The 20054-nt window shown below is 41.3% G+C and overlaps 1 protein-coding gene across 1 annotated transcript in view; it reads right to left on the reverse strand.

Moving 5' to 3' along the window:
* Positions 1-6908: 6908 nt before the first annotated feature.
* Positions 6909-20054, reverse strand: part of SAMM50 (SAMM50 sorting and assembly machinery component) — a 34056-nt gene continuing 20910 nt past the window's right edge. Inside the window, exons 10-15 of the mRNA XM_048825129.2 lie at positions 17098-17184; positions 12685-12755; positions 10864-10931; positions 9580-9726; positions 7882-8023; positions 6909-7021 (exon numbers count right to left, since the gene is read on the reverse strand). Of these exons, the coding sequence (XP_048681086.1) occupies positions 6976-7021; positions 7882-8023; positions 9580-9726; positions 10864-10931; positions 12685-12755; positions 17098-17184 (561 nt within the window). The 3' untranslated portion in view covers positions 6909-6975. The remainder of the gene's footprint in view (positions 7022-7881; positions 8024-9579; positions 9727-10863; positions 10932-12684; positions 12756-17097; positions 17185-20054) is intronic.

Raw genomic sequence — 20054 nt, forward strand, 5'->3', positions numbered from 1 at the left:
AGAACAGTTACAAAAAGGTAGGTAACAGTTTTTCTTCTTTGAGTGCTTGCTCATGTCTATTCCATTCTAGGTGACTCAAGCAGTATCCTCAGAGGTGGGCTCCGAGTTCAGTCTTGCAGCATTACTCTGCCAAAGGCAGCATCATCTCAAGCTTGCTGGGTAAGCACGTAATGAGATGCGAACGTGTGGATGGATGACCAGGTGGTAGACAGACAGATTTCTTGGATCAGCACCTGTGCCAGGAAGGCCACCAATGTCGTCTGTGCCCTAGTTGAGTGAACCCTCATGTTCGCCAGCAGGGCACCTTTGCCAGCTCATAAAAGTAGCGGATTCAGGCCGTATTTCAAGGCGTGATTCTCTGGGCAGACACTGAGCAACCCTTCATCCTGTCTGCCACAGCAACAACCAACTGTGTTGACTTACAGAACAGCTTGGTTCTATCTATGTAGAAGGCCAGCGCTTGCCTGACATCCAGGGTATGAAGCCTGCATTCCTCATCCGTCGCATAAGGCTTTGGACCAAAGACTGGCAAGTATGTGTCTTGACCAGTATGACACTGGGAGAGGACCTTGGGCAGAAAAAGCCAGGTGCGGATGCAGCTGGGCCTTGTCCTTTTTGAAGGCCATATAAGGTAGCTCCAACGTGAGCACCCTCATCTGACACCCTACGGGCCGAAGTTACAGCGACCAAGAAGGAGACCTTCCAGCTACTTCACACTACTATAGGTAAACTATGTACAAAGGCCCTAAGGCATGAAGTTCAAACAGGAGAAACCACTAGCTCTTGCTCAGCAAGAAAAGTGCTCTGACTGACCACCACAGGAGGTAGGGAGGAACTGAGAGGGCATAGGGCCGGTGGCACCTGATATACCGCAGCATGAGCATGGCACCCCAGAGGGCGCCACAGCTGGTCCGACGGTCTGACCACTAAACCGGCCCCAGAGGCGGCATTGCCGCAGGAGCAGCAGTGGCACATCTTGGGTCTATACTCGAAGAAGCTTTTTGATGCCCCCAACCAAAGAACAGCTCACTGTGGCGCCTGCAGAAGACGGGACAGACAGAAGCCGCTCCAAGGCCTGTAAAGTTTGTCTCTATTTTAATGTTTATTAATAGGGGAATAGGAAATTAATGAGGAGAGATTAATAAAACCAGGACTTTTCAGCTTGGAAAGGAGATGACTAAGGCAGGGATATGACAGGTGTCTGAAAAATCATGACTGGTGTGGAGAAAGTAAATAAGGAAGTGTTATTTACTCCTTCTCATAGTACAAGAACTAGGGGTCACCAAATGAAATTAATAGGCAGCAGGTTTAAAACAAAAGGACGTATTTCTTCACACAATGCACAATCAACCTGTGGAACTCTTTGCCGGAAGATGTTGTGAAGGCCAAGATTATAACAGGGTTCAAAAAAAAAAAAATTCCTGGAGGATAGGTTATCAATGGCAAGGATGGTGTCCCTAGCCCCTGTTTGCCAGAAGCTGGGAATGAGTGACCGGGGATGGATCACTTGATGATTACCTGTTCTCTTCATTCCCTCTGAAGCACCAAGCATTGACCATTGTTGGAAGACAGGATACTGGGCTGATGGATCTTTGATCTAACCCCGTATGGCTGCTCTTACGTTCTTTGAGCCAAATGCAAAACATATCCACTAATGGCAAATTGTATGCCAGTGCCTTTGCTCACTCCCACCTCCTGTCTCCACCACATGGAGTTCAAAATGGCAACCAGAAAACTCTAACAGTAAAAATTGAAACCAAATTTTTACTTGAAAGGTGCAGATTTTTGCTAGGGCATTCCTGTTTGTCAAAAATAACCTTACATTGCCACTGTCATAAGTACACTGCTCTGTGACTGCTCAATGGTCTAACAAACTACCCGAAAGCAAGGAACTTGGAAGAGGGGCGAGGAGAGGTGGAACTGTTCCATTTATAAATCTAGTATGTTTTCGTTAAATACAGTTCACAGATGACAAAGTCATTTGCCCCAAAATAAGACTGGTTTGAATTTTGTCCAGAAACATGCTGGGAAGGGAGATAGTGTGAGGAGGATGGCCATGGAGTTCTGCTTGTTTGCAAGCAGTCATAACCCATCTCCAACAGGATTTCAATCTGCCAAATGCACATTCAAACAACCATTCTACACCTGCTGAAAGTGTAATTAAACTGTCTTTTGCCAGGACCTCTGATATCAGGGTACAGTTTCATAAGCAAAGGCAAGAGGTACACAGGATCCCCCAGAGTAACAGGAACTCTGTTTGTGACTATGCCATTTGGAGGCAACAGTGTCCCAGCCTGTCCATGAATGTAGACTCCTGATCAATGAAAGACATTATGAACTTTTCCAGTGCAACCCACATTGACATTCATAGAATGACCTCTGCAGTCCACAAGTACCTGTATAATTTTGCGATTTATGTACTCGTGGTCCTTGAGAAGGGCAAACTATGGGCACGAGTCCCATCAATGGCTCCATCAAAATTTGGAAACTCCATTGCCTCAAAGCCACCAATTACCTCAGGCATACCTTTTATGAACGCCACTTTGGGGTAAACCACATGCTTGATTGCCTCAGAAACCTGCACCGCTACTTTACCTGCAATTGACTTCCCAATACCAAACAGGCTGGCAACCATTGGCACCGACTTCCCCTCTGCCCGGTGGGTGCTCGACCCTGCCCCACCCCCCGGCTCCAACCCCTCCCTTTTTCCACCCCTTTCCCCCAAGTCTCTGCCCCTGCCCTGCTTCTTCTCCACTTCCTCCCCTGAGCACGCTGTGTCCCTGCTCCTCCCCTTCCCTCCCTGAAAGGCCTAAGTGCTGCCAAACAGCTGTTAGACGGTGGGGGGGGGGAGGGAGGAAGTGCTGGGAGGGAGGGGGCGGGGTGGGGACGTGGCACATTCAGGGGCGGGGGGGGGGAAGAAGAGAAGTGAGGACAGGGGAGCTTGGCTGCTGGGGGGTGCTGAGCACTCACTGATTTTTCCTTGTGGGTGCTCCAGCCCTGCACCATCCACCAAGTCGGTGCCAATGCTGGCAACAGACCTGTAGCAATCTGTAGCAGTTTCCAGATGTTTATAGCAACCCACTTCTGGACCAGCATGGCCACCCTCATGTGTCTTTGTGCTGAAGGGTTGGGGCAAGCTGCTCACAAAGTTCCAGAAATGTAGTTTTCTTTCGCAAAAGATCTTGACCCACTGAGGATCACCTCAGGTCTGCATGACGATGTGGTCTGACCACTCAGCTCCAGAAATGCCAGTCTAAGTCAGGGGTCATCAGCAGCTGTCATGAGCAGAATCAGCTAGTTTGCCTCTGCCATGTTTGTGTCCTCCCCCATCATAACTGTCAGGTGCCCTTCAGTGGATCAGAAAACGCAGCCAAAATGTCCACCAGTGTCTCATGGAAGCTCTGCCCATTTCTGACACAGGAGTGAAAGTTCAAGCAAGTGTAGTTCTTCAAAAGGTGCCTCCTCCATGTTGCTCACTTCTGCTGCTGCAGAGCGCACAGACCAAAATGACTGCTCAGCAGGATGTGTTGGGGGTTGTTCAAACTTCCAATAGTGTGCAGGGTGGACAGTCAAGTTTCCTCACATTGCACCACAATCAAAGAGCTAGAGTGGCCACATTTTGGGAGGGTGATAGAGGCTGTGATATGGTTAGTTTGACTCTGGTCTGTGTGCTCTAGTGTGGACACTGGAGTTCCGGGTTCAAGCCCAGGGTAGAAAATTATTAACCTGTGGTTGGCAATCAGTGTAGATGCTTAAGCCCTGGGTTCTCTAACACACGGTCAGATGACTCAAGTCCCATTAATTCTCAACTTATATTGCAGTGTAGACATATCCACTGAGGTGGCAGCAATAAGTTTCAATTGGAGGTATGTCAACTACAACCATGTTAGCCTGGAGTGATCCCTGGAAGGAAAAGTGTTTGATTTATGATTGCTTCAGGGAAATTCTTCTACACATACCACATCAACTCTTCTAAAGGCAATATATGCCAAAAACCAACTCAGTCATTCATTATCCTTCAACACTTCAATATCAGATCAGTTTTCTGGAAATTAAGGTTGGGATTAACTGTAATTTCTTAGCGTGAAAACTGAAGCAATTTTTATAGATGTTTAGGATTCAACTCAGGCATGTCACCTTGCCTTTTAAAATGACTGACGGTTGTGGCCTTGGTATTCTCTAGCGCTGGAAAGTACAAGATTTTAATTGACCTGTTCTTTCATCTGGCAACAAGCCTCATGTGTATATAAGGAGCTTTTCATATCTCTGGAGAGAGTGACAAAGCTAGCAGAAATTAATCTAGCTTAGAAGCCTGAACAACTTGGACAAATTCTACTTTTAACTGCCATGAAAGAATGCTTAGGTTACCCTTTATTATGTAAATATTCCCACTCCTACTAAAAAGGAGTTATGTCAAAATGCATAAACACTACCGGGAAACACTCATTTGTTGAGCCCCTTAACGTAATAAGACTTAACAGTAAAAAACAGTCCCTTGTAACTGCTTTGTTAAATATTAATTTATCATGTGGTCAATTTTAATTAAGAACTAAACTGCATTTGCTTTTCAATACACTGCTAATGATTCAATCAGATAAAGGTTCTTTAAAACTATACTGTTACTGAAAATCTATGCACTCCATTTCAAGTTTGCTATCCTGTTGATGCAGTATTTTAAAACAGACAGATGTTTGGGAAAGCAGAGGTTCACACAACCATGCAAATCAACACCATGTTTAAGTGGGTTATACCTATGAGTGGAGCAGCAACTTTCACCAACACCAAAACATCTGGGGTGAAATCTTGGCTTCATTAAAGTTAATGGGAGTTTTGCCATTAAGTTCAGCGGGACGAAGATTTTACTCCTGGGCTTTATAGCTTTCGCCATTAAAGTCACAGTATTTTGCAAGTGTGGTAAACCTGAGCCTTCAGCAGGACAGAGCGATTCAAGAGAACGTGTTCGTGCCCAATGACCAAGTAGTCCCTTGACTATTTTCTAGTTGAGGATCAGCACTGGATAATGGCTCTAAAGGACTTAGACACCAGGAAAACCAACTGAACAAAGTAAGATAGTTGAGCTGCATTAATAGACATGCAAGACTCTACTTCTCCAGGACAAGCCATTTTATTACTTATTTTTAATTTCTACAATGACTAACAAAAGAGTAGATTTTGATGTAAGGCAAGCAGATTTTTATGCCTGTGCTGGTACATTTCAATGACAATTTAACAAATCTGTGTTAAGTAGATTTATTCCATATAAATTTAAGTGTCTTGAAAGCAGTCATTAGAACAGGGCAAGTGACTTACACTAGCTATCTTATAAGAATGCTTTTAAAACTCAAAAATATGCTTAGCCATTATAGCAGAGTGCAATTTAAAAGTGAAATGGATATAAAAGTCAAAACTCGCCTTTGATATACAACCAAGTAATATGATAGCGGTATCAGATCTCAAATATAGAAGTCGACTTTTTTTTTTTTTTTTTTTTGCAACTGCTGCAGAAAGTATTGAAGTACAAAATGCAGCTTTTAAACCTGGCACTGCAAGACTTGTCTACAGTACAATATGTGACAGGGTCAGGCCAGATGGCTACAGGAGAGTAATAGAGGGCAGATATATTAGCCCCAGGCTAAGTAGATCCCTTTTCCCTGAGTGAGGTAACAGGGAAGGTTCCAGAACAATCAGGAACCTTCTGGAGACAATTAAGACAGGCTGATTAGAACACCTGCAGCCAATCAAGAAGCTGCTAGAATCAATTAAGGCAGGCTAATCAGGGCACCTGGGTTTTAAAAAGGAGCTCACTTCAGTTTGTGGTGTGCGTGTGAGGAGCTGGGAGCAAGAGGCACGAGGAGCTGAGAGTGAGAACGCAGACTGTTGGAGGACTGAGGTGTACAAGCATTATCAGACACCAGGAGGAAGGTCCTATGGCGAGGATAAAGGTGGTGTTGGGAGGCGGCCATAGGGAAGTAGGCCAGGGAGTTGTAGCTGTCGCACAGCTGTTCCAGGAGGCACTCTAGACAGCTGCATTCCACAGGGCCCTGGGCTGGAACCCGGAGTAGAGGGCGGGCCCGGGTTCCCCCCAAATCCTCCCAACTCCTGGTCAGACACAGGAGGAGTCGACCTGGACTGTGGGTTCAGAAAAACGGCCAAGCTGAGGGCTGCCGTGAAACTCCAAGGCAAGCAAATCTGCCAATAAGTGCAAGACCTACCAAGGAAATTTGTCATAAATATGACAACGTATTTTAACTGCCTGCTTCACTGAGAGTCTGACGAATCAGCTGTTTCTGAATCAAGAATGTCTACAAATTTAGTCTTTGAATTTTACTATTCATTCATTCAGGACAGTTGGGTTCAAATTTTTTGAAAAAAGGGCAGTCAAAGTTTTTGGGGCCAATTTTCAATACAGCTCATTTTACAACATTCAAAATAGTATTTTTATCAGAGTACTTTCCTGTAGGTATAACCATTATGCTTGTTACACACTGAAAAGTGCTTGATACTCGAATTTTTCATGGCATTCTCTCTATTCATCCAACTTGGCATAATGTAAGTACAGAAAAAGAATATCCCACTGTATTAACCTTTACATGGTATATGTATATAGTAGGGCCATCCTAAACATCTGTTAGGGTTTTAGGAGACAAGTAGTCCACTGACAATTATAATGCTGTGGAGTTATCCCAGCACTAGTTTCCAATATACCTATTTTTTTTCATTTTAAGTATCAACAGCCTCAGTAAAAGTTAAAATAGTTTTAAAATCCCATGAAAGTCTGCCTGCCTTTGATAAAAATCAGAGGTACAGTGCACCTTTCCAGAATAATTCTTTAATGTAGTTTCCTGTGAAGTCTGAGCGGTTAATCATTCAAAGGCACATTTATACTTCAAGGAAAAAAAAAACTGGAATCATTGTGAGCCATATTTTATTCAAGTGCTCTCTTTTTTGACAGAAGCGTGAAGTGTTTCTGTAATATTACAGGAATCTTATTCCAGCTCCAAACTGGACACCATCACATATCCTGAAAGAAAAAGGCAATACAGTGCATAGTATTAGCATGATACATAAGGTATCTTTGGACAGTGCCCTCCCCCTCAGATTTTCACTATTTTTAATCCTTGGAAAACTACAATTCAAATATATTTTGAGGGAAAAAAGCTACGTTAAATATTTTCCATGCTTTTCAGCCTATCGGTAATGGAAGATCACAGGCCAAATTCTGCACTCTCTCACACCACCTTTAGCCCTAATGAAGTTAACAGAATTTAGCAGGATAAAACTTTAAGGATCCATCTTAACTATGTCAACAACTCAGAAAATAAAACTTGAGGTCAGCAAAAGTCTATTTGCAAAATCTGAAACTGTATTCCCACTGAAGCTTTCTGATGGTGTATTGTACCATTCACTCAGTAGATAAAATCATAGTTGGCTGCAAAATGCAATTATAACCCTGCCCTCCCATTATCAATGCCTAACTTTCTAAAAAGCTTACTTTTTCCAGGTGGGAAATTCCATGTTTGGTAACCTTTAAAATTTTTTTGAATGGATAAGGAAAGCATCATCAGCTGTTTGAGTCTGTATTTCCTTATTGTAAAGAAATAGAACCTGCCACACTTTTATTCATACAATTTCAACAGCTGAACTCAAAGTTCAGTGAACTTTGAAACCTGAGATATAAATGGCTCTAAATTGAGAAGTACTTCTGAAACCAATGTGGAAAAAGTTGGCTGAAAGAAAAATGCTTCAGTGCTGAGAAATCGCCAAGGAATAAATAGATAAAGAACACACACAAGACTAAAATTCTCACTGAAGCAGATGAATACGTTTCTAGGTACTCTTAAAAATTAGTCAATATTCTAAGAAAACTATAAAAACACAAACCTGTCACTACCCTGTACTCCCATAGGGATACAGTAGTTAAGTTCTAATCTAGCAATGTTTCCAAGTCTGAGCACTATTCCAGCACCGTAAGACCATCGGATGAACTCAGCCAGCTTCCGGAGATGAGCTCTGGGACCTTCACCTGAGAAGGGAAAGAAACATTTGGAGACTGGTAATCAAACCACACCATCAAGAACTTCAAGGGCCAACTACAATTTTCAGGGCCAGTAAACCTAGCACTTTGGAACATCCACTACAAACAAAGAATCAAACCCCACTCCATACAAAGTGTCTACAACTCCCATGGATCCTCAGCATCTCAGATCCAGGAATCACTACTCTGCACTTCCTTTCTGGTGTTTAAGAGCCACTGTCTAATTTCCACGGTTATGGTACCCAGTATTAAAGAGAGCATTTAGCATCTTCAATAAATTTCTACTGATTTTAAATCAGATGCCTATGCTGCTCAATTGTATATAAAATGCACCTTCACTGCATGAAGTAATTCACCTCTTCCTTCAAGCTACAAAGGTAACAAATGTCACTATAATATTAGCTGCTCACACTATCTCCAGCAAAATAGCTGAAGAGACTTTGGAAGAAAAGGAAGCTGAAGGAGTAAAGTGTGTGTGTGGGGGGGGAGGGGGGAAATCAAACTAGTTATTGCACCCTTGGACATGTTATGGTACTACCAAGTTTAATTAATCTGAGCACAGAATTCTAGTTTGATTCTTCTGTTTGCCTGCAAACCCTTTTCAGAGTAGTCTGCCTGGGATAGTGGGCAGTAAGGGTATATCTGCACTAGAAAGATAAGTTGACCTACATTATGTTGACTTACAGCCATTGCAATATTACTGCATTGGTGAGTGCTCACATTACCCTCCCTGAAATCGTGGTGTACATCCTCACCAGGAGTGCTTCCACCAACCTAAGAGGCACCGTGTGGGGAGTGGACAGTCCAGTCTCACAGCTCAGGTGGCAGCTCCCTGATGGGACTCGCTTCTCCACAGGCTCCCAGTGGGATGCCAACCCTCCTCTGGTCCTGGTTCCTCTCCAGGAGTGGGGAGAAGCCACCTGTGGCTTCTCGTGCCGGGGAGCGGGACCTACCTGCCCCTGTTTCTTAGGCCCCTCCTCTCCCTGCTGGGAGCCGGGCAGCCTCATCAATTTCACGGCTCCTGCCCTGAAAACTGACAAGACAGCCAACAGCGATCTAAGTAAAGCAGTGTCTATACAGACACTGTGTTGCCCTAACTACACCGACATGAGCTCTACACCTCTCGTGGACATGCAGTTACTATATCGGTGTAGTAGGGCACTTAGGTCGACGTAAGGCAGCTTACGTCAACCTACTTATGTCAATGTCTACGCTACAATGTTCATCCCGCCGATGTAACTCCCCAAGCAAACACACCAGAAGGTGAACAAATATATGGAAATACCACAATTAGACTTCTACCCACCGCTTCTGCAACTTGAAAAGTTCCTGACCCAACAGGCTTTAAAACCAAGTGCTGTAGATAGAGGTTTACTAAAGTTAACGTTCAAATATGCAGCCTACCAAAAGTTGCCTTTTATTGGCCCACTATATTATACGCTGTAAACGAATAGCTTTGAGTGAACAAATATCCAACAACTTTATAATGCTCTTTGGACTTGGTGGATCAGGTTGCAATGGTTTATAAGTATCTTGCTTCTTACCGTAGTTCAGATTGCAGAGGTTTCCAGCATTGAGGAAGAAGTGTGTTCTAAAGAGGTCTCCAAATCCCCCACGACCTGGCCGAAAAGGGAGAGGTGTGTACAAGTGCAGGCCCCCAGCCCAATAGGCTTCTCCTCCAAGGTAATCACCTACATGAGGAAAACATTGTAAAAAACAGTATTTACCATGGAATACACCAAATGGAAACTTTTCTACATACGATACAGGAGGAACTTCCTAAATTGCTTTATATAGCTACAACCCACTTACCAGAGGTTCCCACCTCCAACAAGGATAAATTAACACTTAGCTAACACCCTTTAATTCTCCTCAGTACTCTTCCTTTTTTATCTCTGCCTTTAGACTAGCTATTTGGAGCAGGGACCTGTTCGGTGTTCAGCATAGTCCACCTACTGTACACCTCTGAAACAGGTATCCCCATTTTAAAGAAAGGGAAATGATATGATTGACTATTTTACAGTCACATGAAGTCAGTAGTAGAGCAAGGATTAGAACTGAGGAAGCTCCTGGCTCCCAAATCCCTATCTCATCTTACACTACCTTTCTCCTAAACAAAACCCCATTGTTTTATATATAAACTACATGAGCACATGCTGTTCCACATATAGATTCAGTACAATCACTACTCTAACCACATTTTGTTTTTTAAATCTTAGAAGGTTGTTTGCAAAAAATCAAGGTGACTCACTGGAGACTGAAATCTAAGTCACTCCTGTAAACAAACATCAGTAAATTCAGATGAAGCTCTTGAAGGTCAAAGACATTTTGTTAGCCCTGTCTCTTGCAAGGATATCTTAAGAAAGCAGCAGGGCTACTGAAGCAGTATTAACTCTGCCTCCCCCTCAACTTGTTTTAGTACTAGCCACACATACACAATATCTTAATACCCTTTGAAGGATATCGGGAAGTTTTAAATATTCCTTTAGAAATGAGAAAGCTTAGAGAAGACTGTGCAAGGAGTAAAGGTACAATAGCCTAAACAAGCCTACATGCAGAGTCAGTTTAGAAGAAGTATAAGTAGTCTAGAAATATACCCGAGGGCTACTGGCTTTGTTCCATAGTGAACTAGTAACGTAACAGGAGATCAAAGACACCTAAAACTTCTCAGACCCTTGGGATTATACCCACCCTTTCTGAGGAAAAAATGCCAGAGGCAGAGCAGTTTCCAGTTATTTGAAATTTGTAATAAGTAACAAAGATACAAACCCTAGCCTTAAATTATTATTATTACGTGGATATTAGACTGGGATTTAAGAGTCTCACACCTTCGCTTTGGGGTCCAATGCTGTACATACTGAATCCACGCACACTCGTTGGTCCACCAAGGTAAAACCTAATGAGCAAAGTCATTTTTAATCAAATAAATAATCCTTAGTAAAAGTGTTCTAGTTAAATTGTAAAATATACACTTATCAATTCTTTGAAATTTATATTCAGAATTACAGGAAATCTTTTTACAAGTTAAATGCTTTTAAGAAAATACAAGAGTTATAAACAACTCAAATCAAGAGGAGGACATAGTCAGGTTTACTTAAATTAAAAATAAAAGCATTTTGATATATTTTTTTTTCAAATAATTTTAATCTTTACTTACCAAGACCAAAATACAGGGGTCTGCATTTCCTTTGCTATGCCTGATGTCACAATCAGTGTAAGAAATGCAGTTCCTTTACAGGGTTAGGTGCTGATGGTACTCACCATTGGAAGAGAAATGCAGAATCCTGAACTTAGTTCTCAGTATGTTCTTAATATGTTCTACCTGTACCCATAACACCACATCTAAACACGGCTTAAAGTTAAAGCGGTTCACAGGATTATTATTTACAAATATCAAAGTCTAAATATTTACTTGTCAAGGTTCCTTCCCCACTCTGAACTCTAGGGTACAGATGGGGGGACGTGAATGAAAGACCCCCTAGGCTTATTCTTACCAGCTTAGGTTAAAAACTTCCCCAAGTTACAAACTTTACCTTGTCCTTGAACAGTACGCTGCCACCACCAAGCGTTTTAAACAAAGAACAGAAAAAGAGACCACTTGGAGACGTTTTCCCCCAACCCCCTTTCCTGGGGAAGGCTTGATAATAATCCTCACCAATTGGTACAGGTGAACACAGACCCAAACCCTTGGATCTTAAGAACAATGAAAAATCAATCAGGTTCTTAAAAGAAGAATTTTAATTAAAGGTAAAAGAATCACCTCTGTAAAATCAGGATGGTAAATACCTTACAGATTCAAAACATAGAGAACCTGTCTAGGCAAAACCTTAAGTTACAAAAAGACACAAAAACAGGAACATACATTCCCTCTAGCACATCTTATTTTACCAGCCATAAAACAAAAGAAAATCTAATACATTTTCTAGCTAGATTACTTACTAATTTAACAGGAGTTGGAAGGCTTGCGTTTCTGATCTGTTCCCGGCAAAAGCATCACACAGACAGACAGACCCTTTGTCCCCCCCCCGGATTTGAAAGGGTCTTGTCCCCTCATTGGTCATTTTGGGTCAGGTGCCAGCGAGGTTACCTTAGCTTCTTAACCCTTTACAGGTGAAAGGGTTTTACCTCTGGCCGGGAGGGATTTTATAGCACTGTATACAGAAAGGTGGTTACCCTTCCCTTTATATTTATGGCATTACTGTTACAAACATTTGTTAAAGATCTGTATTTTAAAGCCCAAGCTAGAATACACCACTGTTATAAGATGGGGTTACCACTCAATGTATTTACCTTCTCTGCAATATCTCCTAAACTTACAATGGGTAATTATGCAAATAATATGGTAAATTTAACTGTTGAAGGTGACACATATTTGCTATTTAATGGCAACCACTGCAAGTTTATATAACAACCTTTATTATGGAAAGGATGAATATGAGGTATGCTTGAAATGTTAATGTGGTGCTCAAATTAAACGGGATCTTGCCTGGTTTAGTACCCATAACAAGACAGAAAGGAAGAAAGAAAAACCTCCCCTTCTTAATGCAAAAGAAACAGCAACTATGGAGTTTTCATAGTATATTGTCTGAGTTTACAGAAAACAATGAAGAGAGTCAAACAGGACAATGAGAATTAAATGCATTACTTGCCTATCAGCAATACTGGAGGGTTTATCTCCAATAGGAACCAACATTCCACCCCAGAGAGTTGCTGAAAAAACCTTAGGAAAAAAGCAAATTTGTTTTTTAAAATTGTGTATTATTCAGATACCATATAACAGAGTTGGTCAAATTCTGCCATTCAAGACACATGCAGAGCTCCCACTAGCTTTACTAGGAGCTACGCGAGATCAGAATATGCTTGTGTGTAGTATCTAATCTCTAACAAATGTATTTTCAGAAGAACTGTTGGCCACTGCTGCCCTCTTTCTGAAGTATGTAGCGTTACATTATCAGAAGAATTGTTAAAGTATCGTGCTATTTTTCAATTTGAAAAAGTCAAGTCTGGCTCCCACGCTCTCAGCCGTTTTCATATCTTGCCCCTCTCATGCTTTTCCCCAAAATAAAATAAAATCGTCATTTTGACATCAGTTGCACCCTGTGATTTCAACATTAGAACACACTTTATCCCTAGAAAACATCTATTAAGAATGGAAGCTATGTGGCCCCTGTAATTTAAAAAAAAAAAAAAAAAAAACAACAACCTTATCTACTAGCCTACATAGCGTAACATATTGGGTAAATTTACTGGTAACCAAATCACAATAATAAACTGTACTGGTAGCCTGCACTGAGTGTACAAAATAGAAGGAAAATACTGTTGTGCAGCTGGGTCTCCCAAAAGTCTATAGTCAAATAAAAAATAAAAAGTATAGTTTTACTGCAGATACACAGACTCTCAGTACACACAACCTAAACACAGAAGGCCAAATTTTTACACATTCCCTTACAATAAATAATACTTTAACCATTTCTTCAGTGGTGCTACTTGCAAATTATTATTCTGAATGAGTATGGATGACAGAATCTGGCCCAGAATTATTAATGGAAGTAGTAAGTAGACAGCAGTTCAGAGCCACGTGTGCACTGCTGTAGTGCATTTTATGTTAAACCGACTCAAAAGTTTAATTTCCTGTAAGTAAATGGACTAGTAGAATGTAGCAAGCAACAGCAACAAAGAAGCAGTGCTAAATCTCTACAACTTCTGTATGACTAAAGCATATCTTCCAGAAAGGCATTCAGTTTTGATTTGAAGACATCAATAAATAAAGAATCCACCATTTCCCTTGGTAGTTTCTCCCAGTGGTTGTTCACACCAAATGTTAAAAATCTATGCCTTATTTCTAAACTGAATTTGTCTGGTTTCCAATTCCAGCCACTGGTTCTTGTTATGTCTTTCTCTGCTAGATTAAAGAGCTCTTTAGTACCTGGTATTTCATCCCCGTAAAATACTTATACTCTGTAATCAAGTTACCGCTCAATCTTCTTTTTGATAAGCTAAACAAATTAAGCTCTTTAGGTCTCTCACTCCAAGTTATTTTCTCCAGCCCTCTAATCATTCTTGTGGTTCTTTTCTGCACCCTCTCCAATTTTTCAACATGTTTTTTAAAATATGGACACCAGCACTGTATGCAGTATTCTAGTATTGATTTCACCAATACCATTTACAGACGTAAAACCACCTCCCTATTCCTATTCACTACTCTCCTGTTTACATATCCAAAGATCACATTTGCCCTCTTTTACTACAACATTGCATGGGAGCACGTCCACTATAACCCATAAATCCTTTTCAGAGTTACTCCTTTTCAGGACATAGTCACCCATTCTAAAAGTATGGACTGCATTCCTAGTTTCTAGATGTATAACTTTGCACTTAGCCATATTGAAATGCATTTTCTTTGAATTGGCCCAGTTTACCAAGCAATCCAGATTGCTCTGTATGATTGCACTGCTCCCATCAATATTTACCAGTGTGTCAATCTTTGTGTCATCCATAAATTATATCAGCAGTGATTTCAAATTTACACTTCCAGATCATTGATGAAAGGGTTGAATACTGTCAGGCTTAGTACTGATTTCTGAGGAACACTGCCAGTATTCAATTATGATTCCCCTTGACAATGACCGTTTGAAATCTGTCAGCCAGCCAGTTTTGAATCCGTTTAACAAGGGGTCTATTGATACTGTGTAATGTTAATTTTTCTAATCAAACTACATAATGCTAATTTTTTAAACCAGAATGTCACGTGGTACTAAGTCAAATATATTACAACAGTCTAAGTATATTACATCTATGCAGATTACTTTTATCAGCTAAACTGGTCATCTCAACATAGAATGAAATCAGGTTTGTCTGACATTATCTTATCTTTTTTCCATAAAGCCATGCTGACTGGCATTAATTATATTCTATCCTTTAATTCTTTATCAATTAATTCCACGATCAGTTATTCCATTATTTTGCCTAGGACGGATTTAAAGTTAATTGGCCTATAGTTACCTGGGTTATCCTGCTTGCCTTTTTAAAATAGTGGCACAATATTTGCATTGTTCTCGTCATCTGAAATGTGTCTGGTATTCAAGATTTATTAAAAAATTAATATCAGTGGTTCAGAGATCTGCTCAGCCAATTCTTTTAGGACTACTGGGTGCAAGTTATCCAGGCCAGCTAATTTAAAAATATTTATCCCTAGAAGATTATATTTAACATCCTCTTTAGTTACTAATGAGCTGGAAAGTACTTCATTCTCATATGATACAAGCACATCATCCTCATTCTCTCCAAGTACAGAAGAAATATTTACTGAGCACTTCTGCCTTATCAGCACTATTAACAATTCTACCATCTCCATCTAGTAGTGAGCCTTCACCATTGCTAGGTTTCTTCTGTTCCTAATATACTTAAAATCTCTTCCTTTATTGTTCTGAGCCCTGCCTATTGTTTTTTTCCTGATATGTTAAGCTTCCCTTAACAGTTTTCTGCAGTTCACAACTTCTACTGTATATTGATTGCTCTCTATCTTTCCTTTTTTCCATTTGTGATACATTGCCTTTTAACTTATTTAATGGGAGATACAGGGTTAAAAACTGAACATACTGCCTTGAAAGCCCCCAAACAGTACCATTTGCCTTCCACTGCCCATCTATTTTCAGTCACACCTTGATACAGAGAAGCAAGCTGATTACACAGCAGCACTACTAAAGTCACTCCAATAGCGCACCATCACAATCAAAACAGCACATGATTTAATTAAACCTCCTAAAAATCATCATCTGATAGCACATTAATGGTTTCCTGAAAGCTTTTTTGGTTGAAACTTGTGTTACCTCAAAAAGTTCATCTTGATTCCCCAAAGCAAGGGCCCCCTCTTGTACTGACTCACGTTTGAAGCATAGAAGATGCCTGCATTTGTTTTTCATGGTATATTATCTCTTTCCCACCCTAACACACCTAACCTCAGAGATTTCTTTTAACCAAAGAGGGACCTCTTCCAAAACCAGTAACATTGCTCCACTTAAGACAACCAGTTGGTCAGTGGAGAATGATGCGATGAGCTATTCTCTACTCATAGGCTGAGAGAGTACTGCCTTTCTGCTACCATTCCCCTCAGATATTAAAGTGTTTGGTTAGTGTTTCACCTTAAAAGTCTTCATTTCTATCATACAAGTGAAAGTATGAAAAAAGCTTTAGCACAAAATATTGTGCTAAAGTTATTAAAAATAAGGGGCCGTGGACAACTACATTCAAATTTATCGGCTAAAGATACCACACAATGATAAATTTCAAGGTGTTAGATGTAAGAAGAATCAGTGTATGCATGAAACTTCTGGTATCTATCCATCATTCTGGGACATCTACAGTGGACCCAAGAGAACAGAATTAGAGATCCTAAAGAGGGGTTTTTAAACAGATAAATTCAAATGTATTTGTGTGCTTAATGCTCTCCACAGCTTGGTATGTTGGGGATTCAACGTATAATGTTAGCACAATTTTGGGGTTAGCTTTCCAGTTCACCATCATTAGTTTTACATAGAAGATAACAAAAACATGAAGATAATAATGGTGATAACAGGTACATAACCATAAACTCATAGTACTATTATAATCAAACAAAAATGTATAACTAAAATCTAGGCAGACAAGACTGACCAGAAAATTTATAATCAAGGGAAGAAGAAATATAAGCTAAAGGGTCCAACCATCAATGAGAAAGCTAATAACAGTATCTATGGACAGAAGATCCACATAATATAGCTACATCAAACTGAATTCCTTTTTAAGGGAAAACATTTCTCACACCTAATTGTCTGAGTGATCCATTCTCTTCAAAAAGTCCAGCTTTCAAATTTCTATGACAGATGCAGAAGTGTCACATAAAAAGAGATTAATACAATGAGAAAAATAATACATATTAATTCTAAGGCAAATCAAAGTATCTACACATCTAGCTTTAGTCAGTAAAATCTTTTTGAAGGTACGATAAAAAAGGGTCATGAGAAACATTCCAATCACCCCACTTGTTAGATTAGGAAGTGAACTGAAAATGTTTAAATACTTACTGAATCCCATAAAAGTTGCTTATTCAGCTGAAGCTCAAAGTCCTCTTTTAGAAAGGACACATCTCCACCTGAGTAGCCGGCTAGCTCCTAGGAAAAAACAGAAACTTTTAAGATACCACAAACACGCATATTTTGGAGGCCTGCCCCCCTTCCTAACATAATTCATCTAAGGCTGTGTCACCATCAGCAGTGTTCTCTATGTAGACAACAGCAGTTTCCACATTGGCATGGTTGGGCAACCGAATTCAACACCTGTGAAAAAACACAACTGAGTCCTAGAGAAATGAAAGGTCAACCACACTTTCTTACCACGGATGTTAAATATGGCTACCCCTTTCTACACCACTTGTCAACAAGACCTTGGTGGAATGGGGCAACAGTGTTTGACACCTAACATCAAACAGTTGAAGCTTTTTCCATGAATCAGTAACATTTCAGTTAGTAAAATATAACTGAAGACGATAAAAGTAGAAAAGGAGTACTTGTGGCACCTTAGAGACTAACCAATTTATTTGAGCATAAGCTTTCGTGAGCTACAGCTCACTTCATCGGATGCATTCAGTGGAAAATACAGTGAGGAGATTTATATACACACAGAAAATGAAAAAATGGGTGTTATACACACTGTAAGGAGAGTGATCACTTAAGATGAGCTATTACCAGCAGGAGAGCGGGGGGGGGGAGGGGGGAGAAGAGGGAAGGGGAAAGCTTTTGTAGTGATAATCAAGGTGGGCCATTTCCAGCAGTTAACAAGAACATCTGAGGAACAGTGGGGGGGGGGAGGAGGTGGGGGAATAAACATGGGGAAATAGTTTTACTTTGTGTAATGACCCATCCACTCCCAGTCTTTATTCAAGCCTAAGTTAATTGTATCCAGTTTGCAAATTAATTCCAATTCAGCAGTCTCTCATTGGAGTCTGTTTTTGAAGTCTTTTTGTTGTAATATTGCGACTTTTAGGTCTGTAATCGAGTGACCAGAGAGACTGAAGTGTTCTCCAACTGGTTTATGAATGTTATAATTCTTGACATCTGATTTGTGTCCATTTATTCTTTTACGTAGAGACTGTCCAGTTTGACCAATGTACATGGCAGACAGACATTGCCGGCACATGATGGCATATATCACATTGATAGTGTGGCTGATGTGATTAGGCCCTATGATGGTGTCCCCTGAATAGATATGTGGACACAGTTGGCAACGGGCTTTGTTGCAAGGATAGGTTCCCGGGTTAGTGGTTCTGTTGTGTGGTATGTGGTTGCTGGTGAGTATTTGCTTCAGGTTGGGGGCCTGTTTGTAGGCAAGGACTGGCCTGTCTCCCAAGATTTGTGAGAGTGATGGGTCGCCCTTCAGGATAGGTTGTAGATCCTTGATGATGCGTTGGAGAGGTTTTAGTTGGGGACTGAAGGGGATGGCTAGTGGCATTCTGTTTTCTTTGTTGGGCCTGTCCTGAAGTAGGTGACTTCTGGGTACTCTTCTGGCTCTGTCAATTTGTTTCTTCACTTCAGCAGGTGGGTATCGTAGTTGTAAGAATGCTTGAAAGAGACCTTGTAGGTGTTTGTCTCTGCCTGAAGGATTGGAGCAAATGCGGTTGTATCGTAGAGCTTGGCTGTAGTCAATGGATTGTGTGGTGTGGTCTGGGTGAAAGCTGGAGGCATGTAGGCAGGAATAGCGGTCAGTAGGTTTCCGGTATAGGGTGGTGTTTATGTGACCATCACTTATTAGCGCCGTAGTGTCCAGGAAGTGGATCTCTTGTGTGCACTGGTCCAGGCTGAGGTTGATGGTAGGATGGAAATTGTTGAAATCATGGTGGAATTCCTCAAGGGCTTCTTTTCCATGGGTCCAGATGATGATGTCATCAACGTAGCGCAAGTAGAGTAGGGGCATTAGGGGACGAGAGCTGAGGATGCGTTGTTCTAAGTCAGCCATAAAAATGTTGGCATACTGTGGGGCCATGCGGGTAACCCATATCAGTGCTTCTGATTTGAAGGTATACATTGTCCCCAAATGTGAAATAGTTATGGGTGAGGACAAAGTCACAAAGTTCAGCCACCAGGTTTGCCGTGACATTATTGGGGATAGTGTTCTTGACGGCTTGTAGTCCATCTTTGTGTGGAATGTTGGTGTAGAGGGCTTCTACATCCGTAGTGGCCAGGATGGTGTTTTCCAGGAAGATCACCGATGGACTGTAGTTTCCTCAGGAAGTCAGTGGTGTCTCGAAGATAGCTAGGACTGCTGGTAGCTTAGGGCCTGAGGAGGGAGTCTACATAACCAGACAATCCTGCTGTCAGGGTGCCAATGCCTGAGATGATGGGGCGTCCAGGATTTCCAGGTTTATGGATCTTGGGTAGCAGATAGAATGCCCCAGGTCGGGGTTCTAGGGGCGTGTCTGTGCGGATTTGTTCTTGTGCTTTTTCACAGAGTTTCTTGAGCAAATGCTGTAGTTTCTTTTGGTAACCCTCAGTGGGATCAGAGGGTAATGTCTTGTAGAAAGTGGTGTTGGAGAGCTGCCGAGCAGCCTCTTGTTCATATTCCGATCTATTCATGATGACGACAGCACCTCCTTTGTCAGCCTTTTTGATTATGATGTCAGAGTTGTTTCTGAGGCTGTGGATGGCATTGTGTTCTGCACGGCTGAGGTTATGGGGCAAGTGATGCTGCTTTTCCACAATTTCAGCCCATGCACATCGGCAGAAGCACTCTATGTAGAAGTCCAGTCTGTTGTTTCGACCTTCAGGAGGAGTCCACCCAGAATCCTTCTTTTTGTAGTCTTGGTAGGAAGGTCTCTGTGGGTTAGTATGTTGTTCAGAGGTGTGTTGGAAATATTCCTTGAGTCGGAGACGTCGAAAATAGGATTCTAGGTCACCACAGAACTGTATCATGTTCGTGGGGGTGGAGGAGCAGAAGTCCAGGCCCCGAGACAGGACAGATTCTTCTGCTGGGCTAAGAGTATAGTTGG

Source organism: Caretta caretta, chromosome 1, assembly GCF_965140235.1.
Source record: "Caretta caretta isolate rCarCar2 chromosome 1, rCarCar1.hap1, whole genome shotgun sequence".
NCBI lineage: Eukaryota > Metazoa > Chordata > Testudines > Cheloniidae > Caretta > Caretta caretta.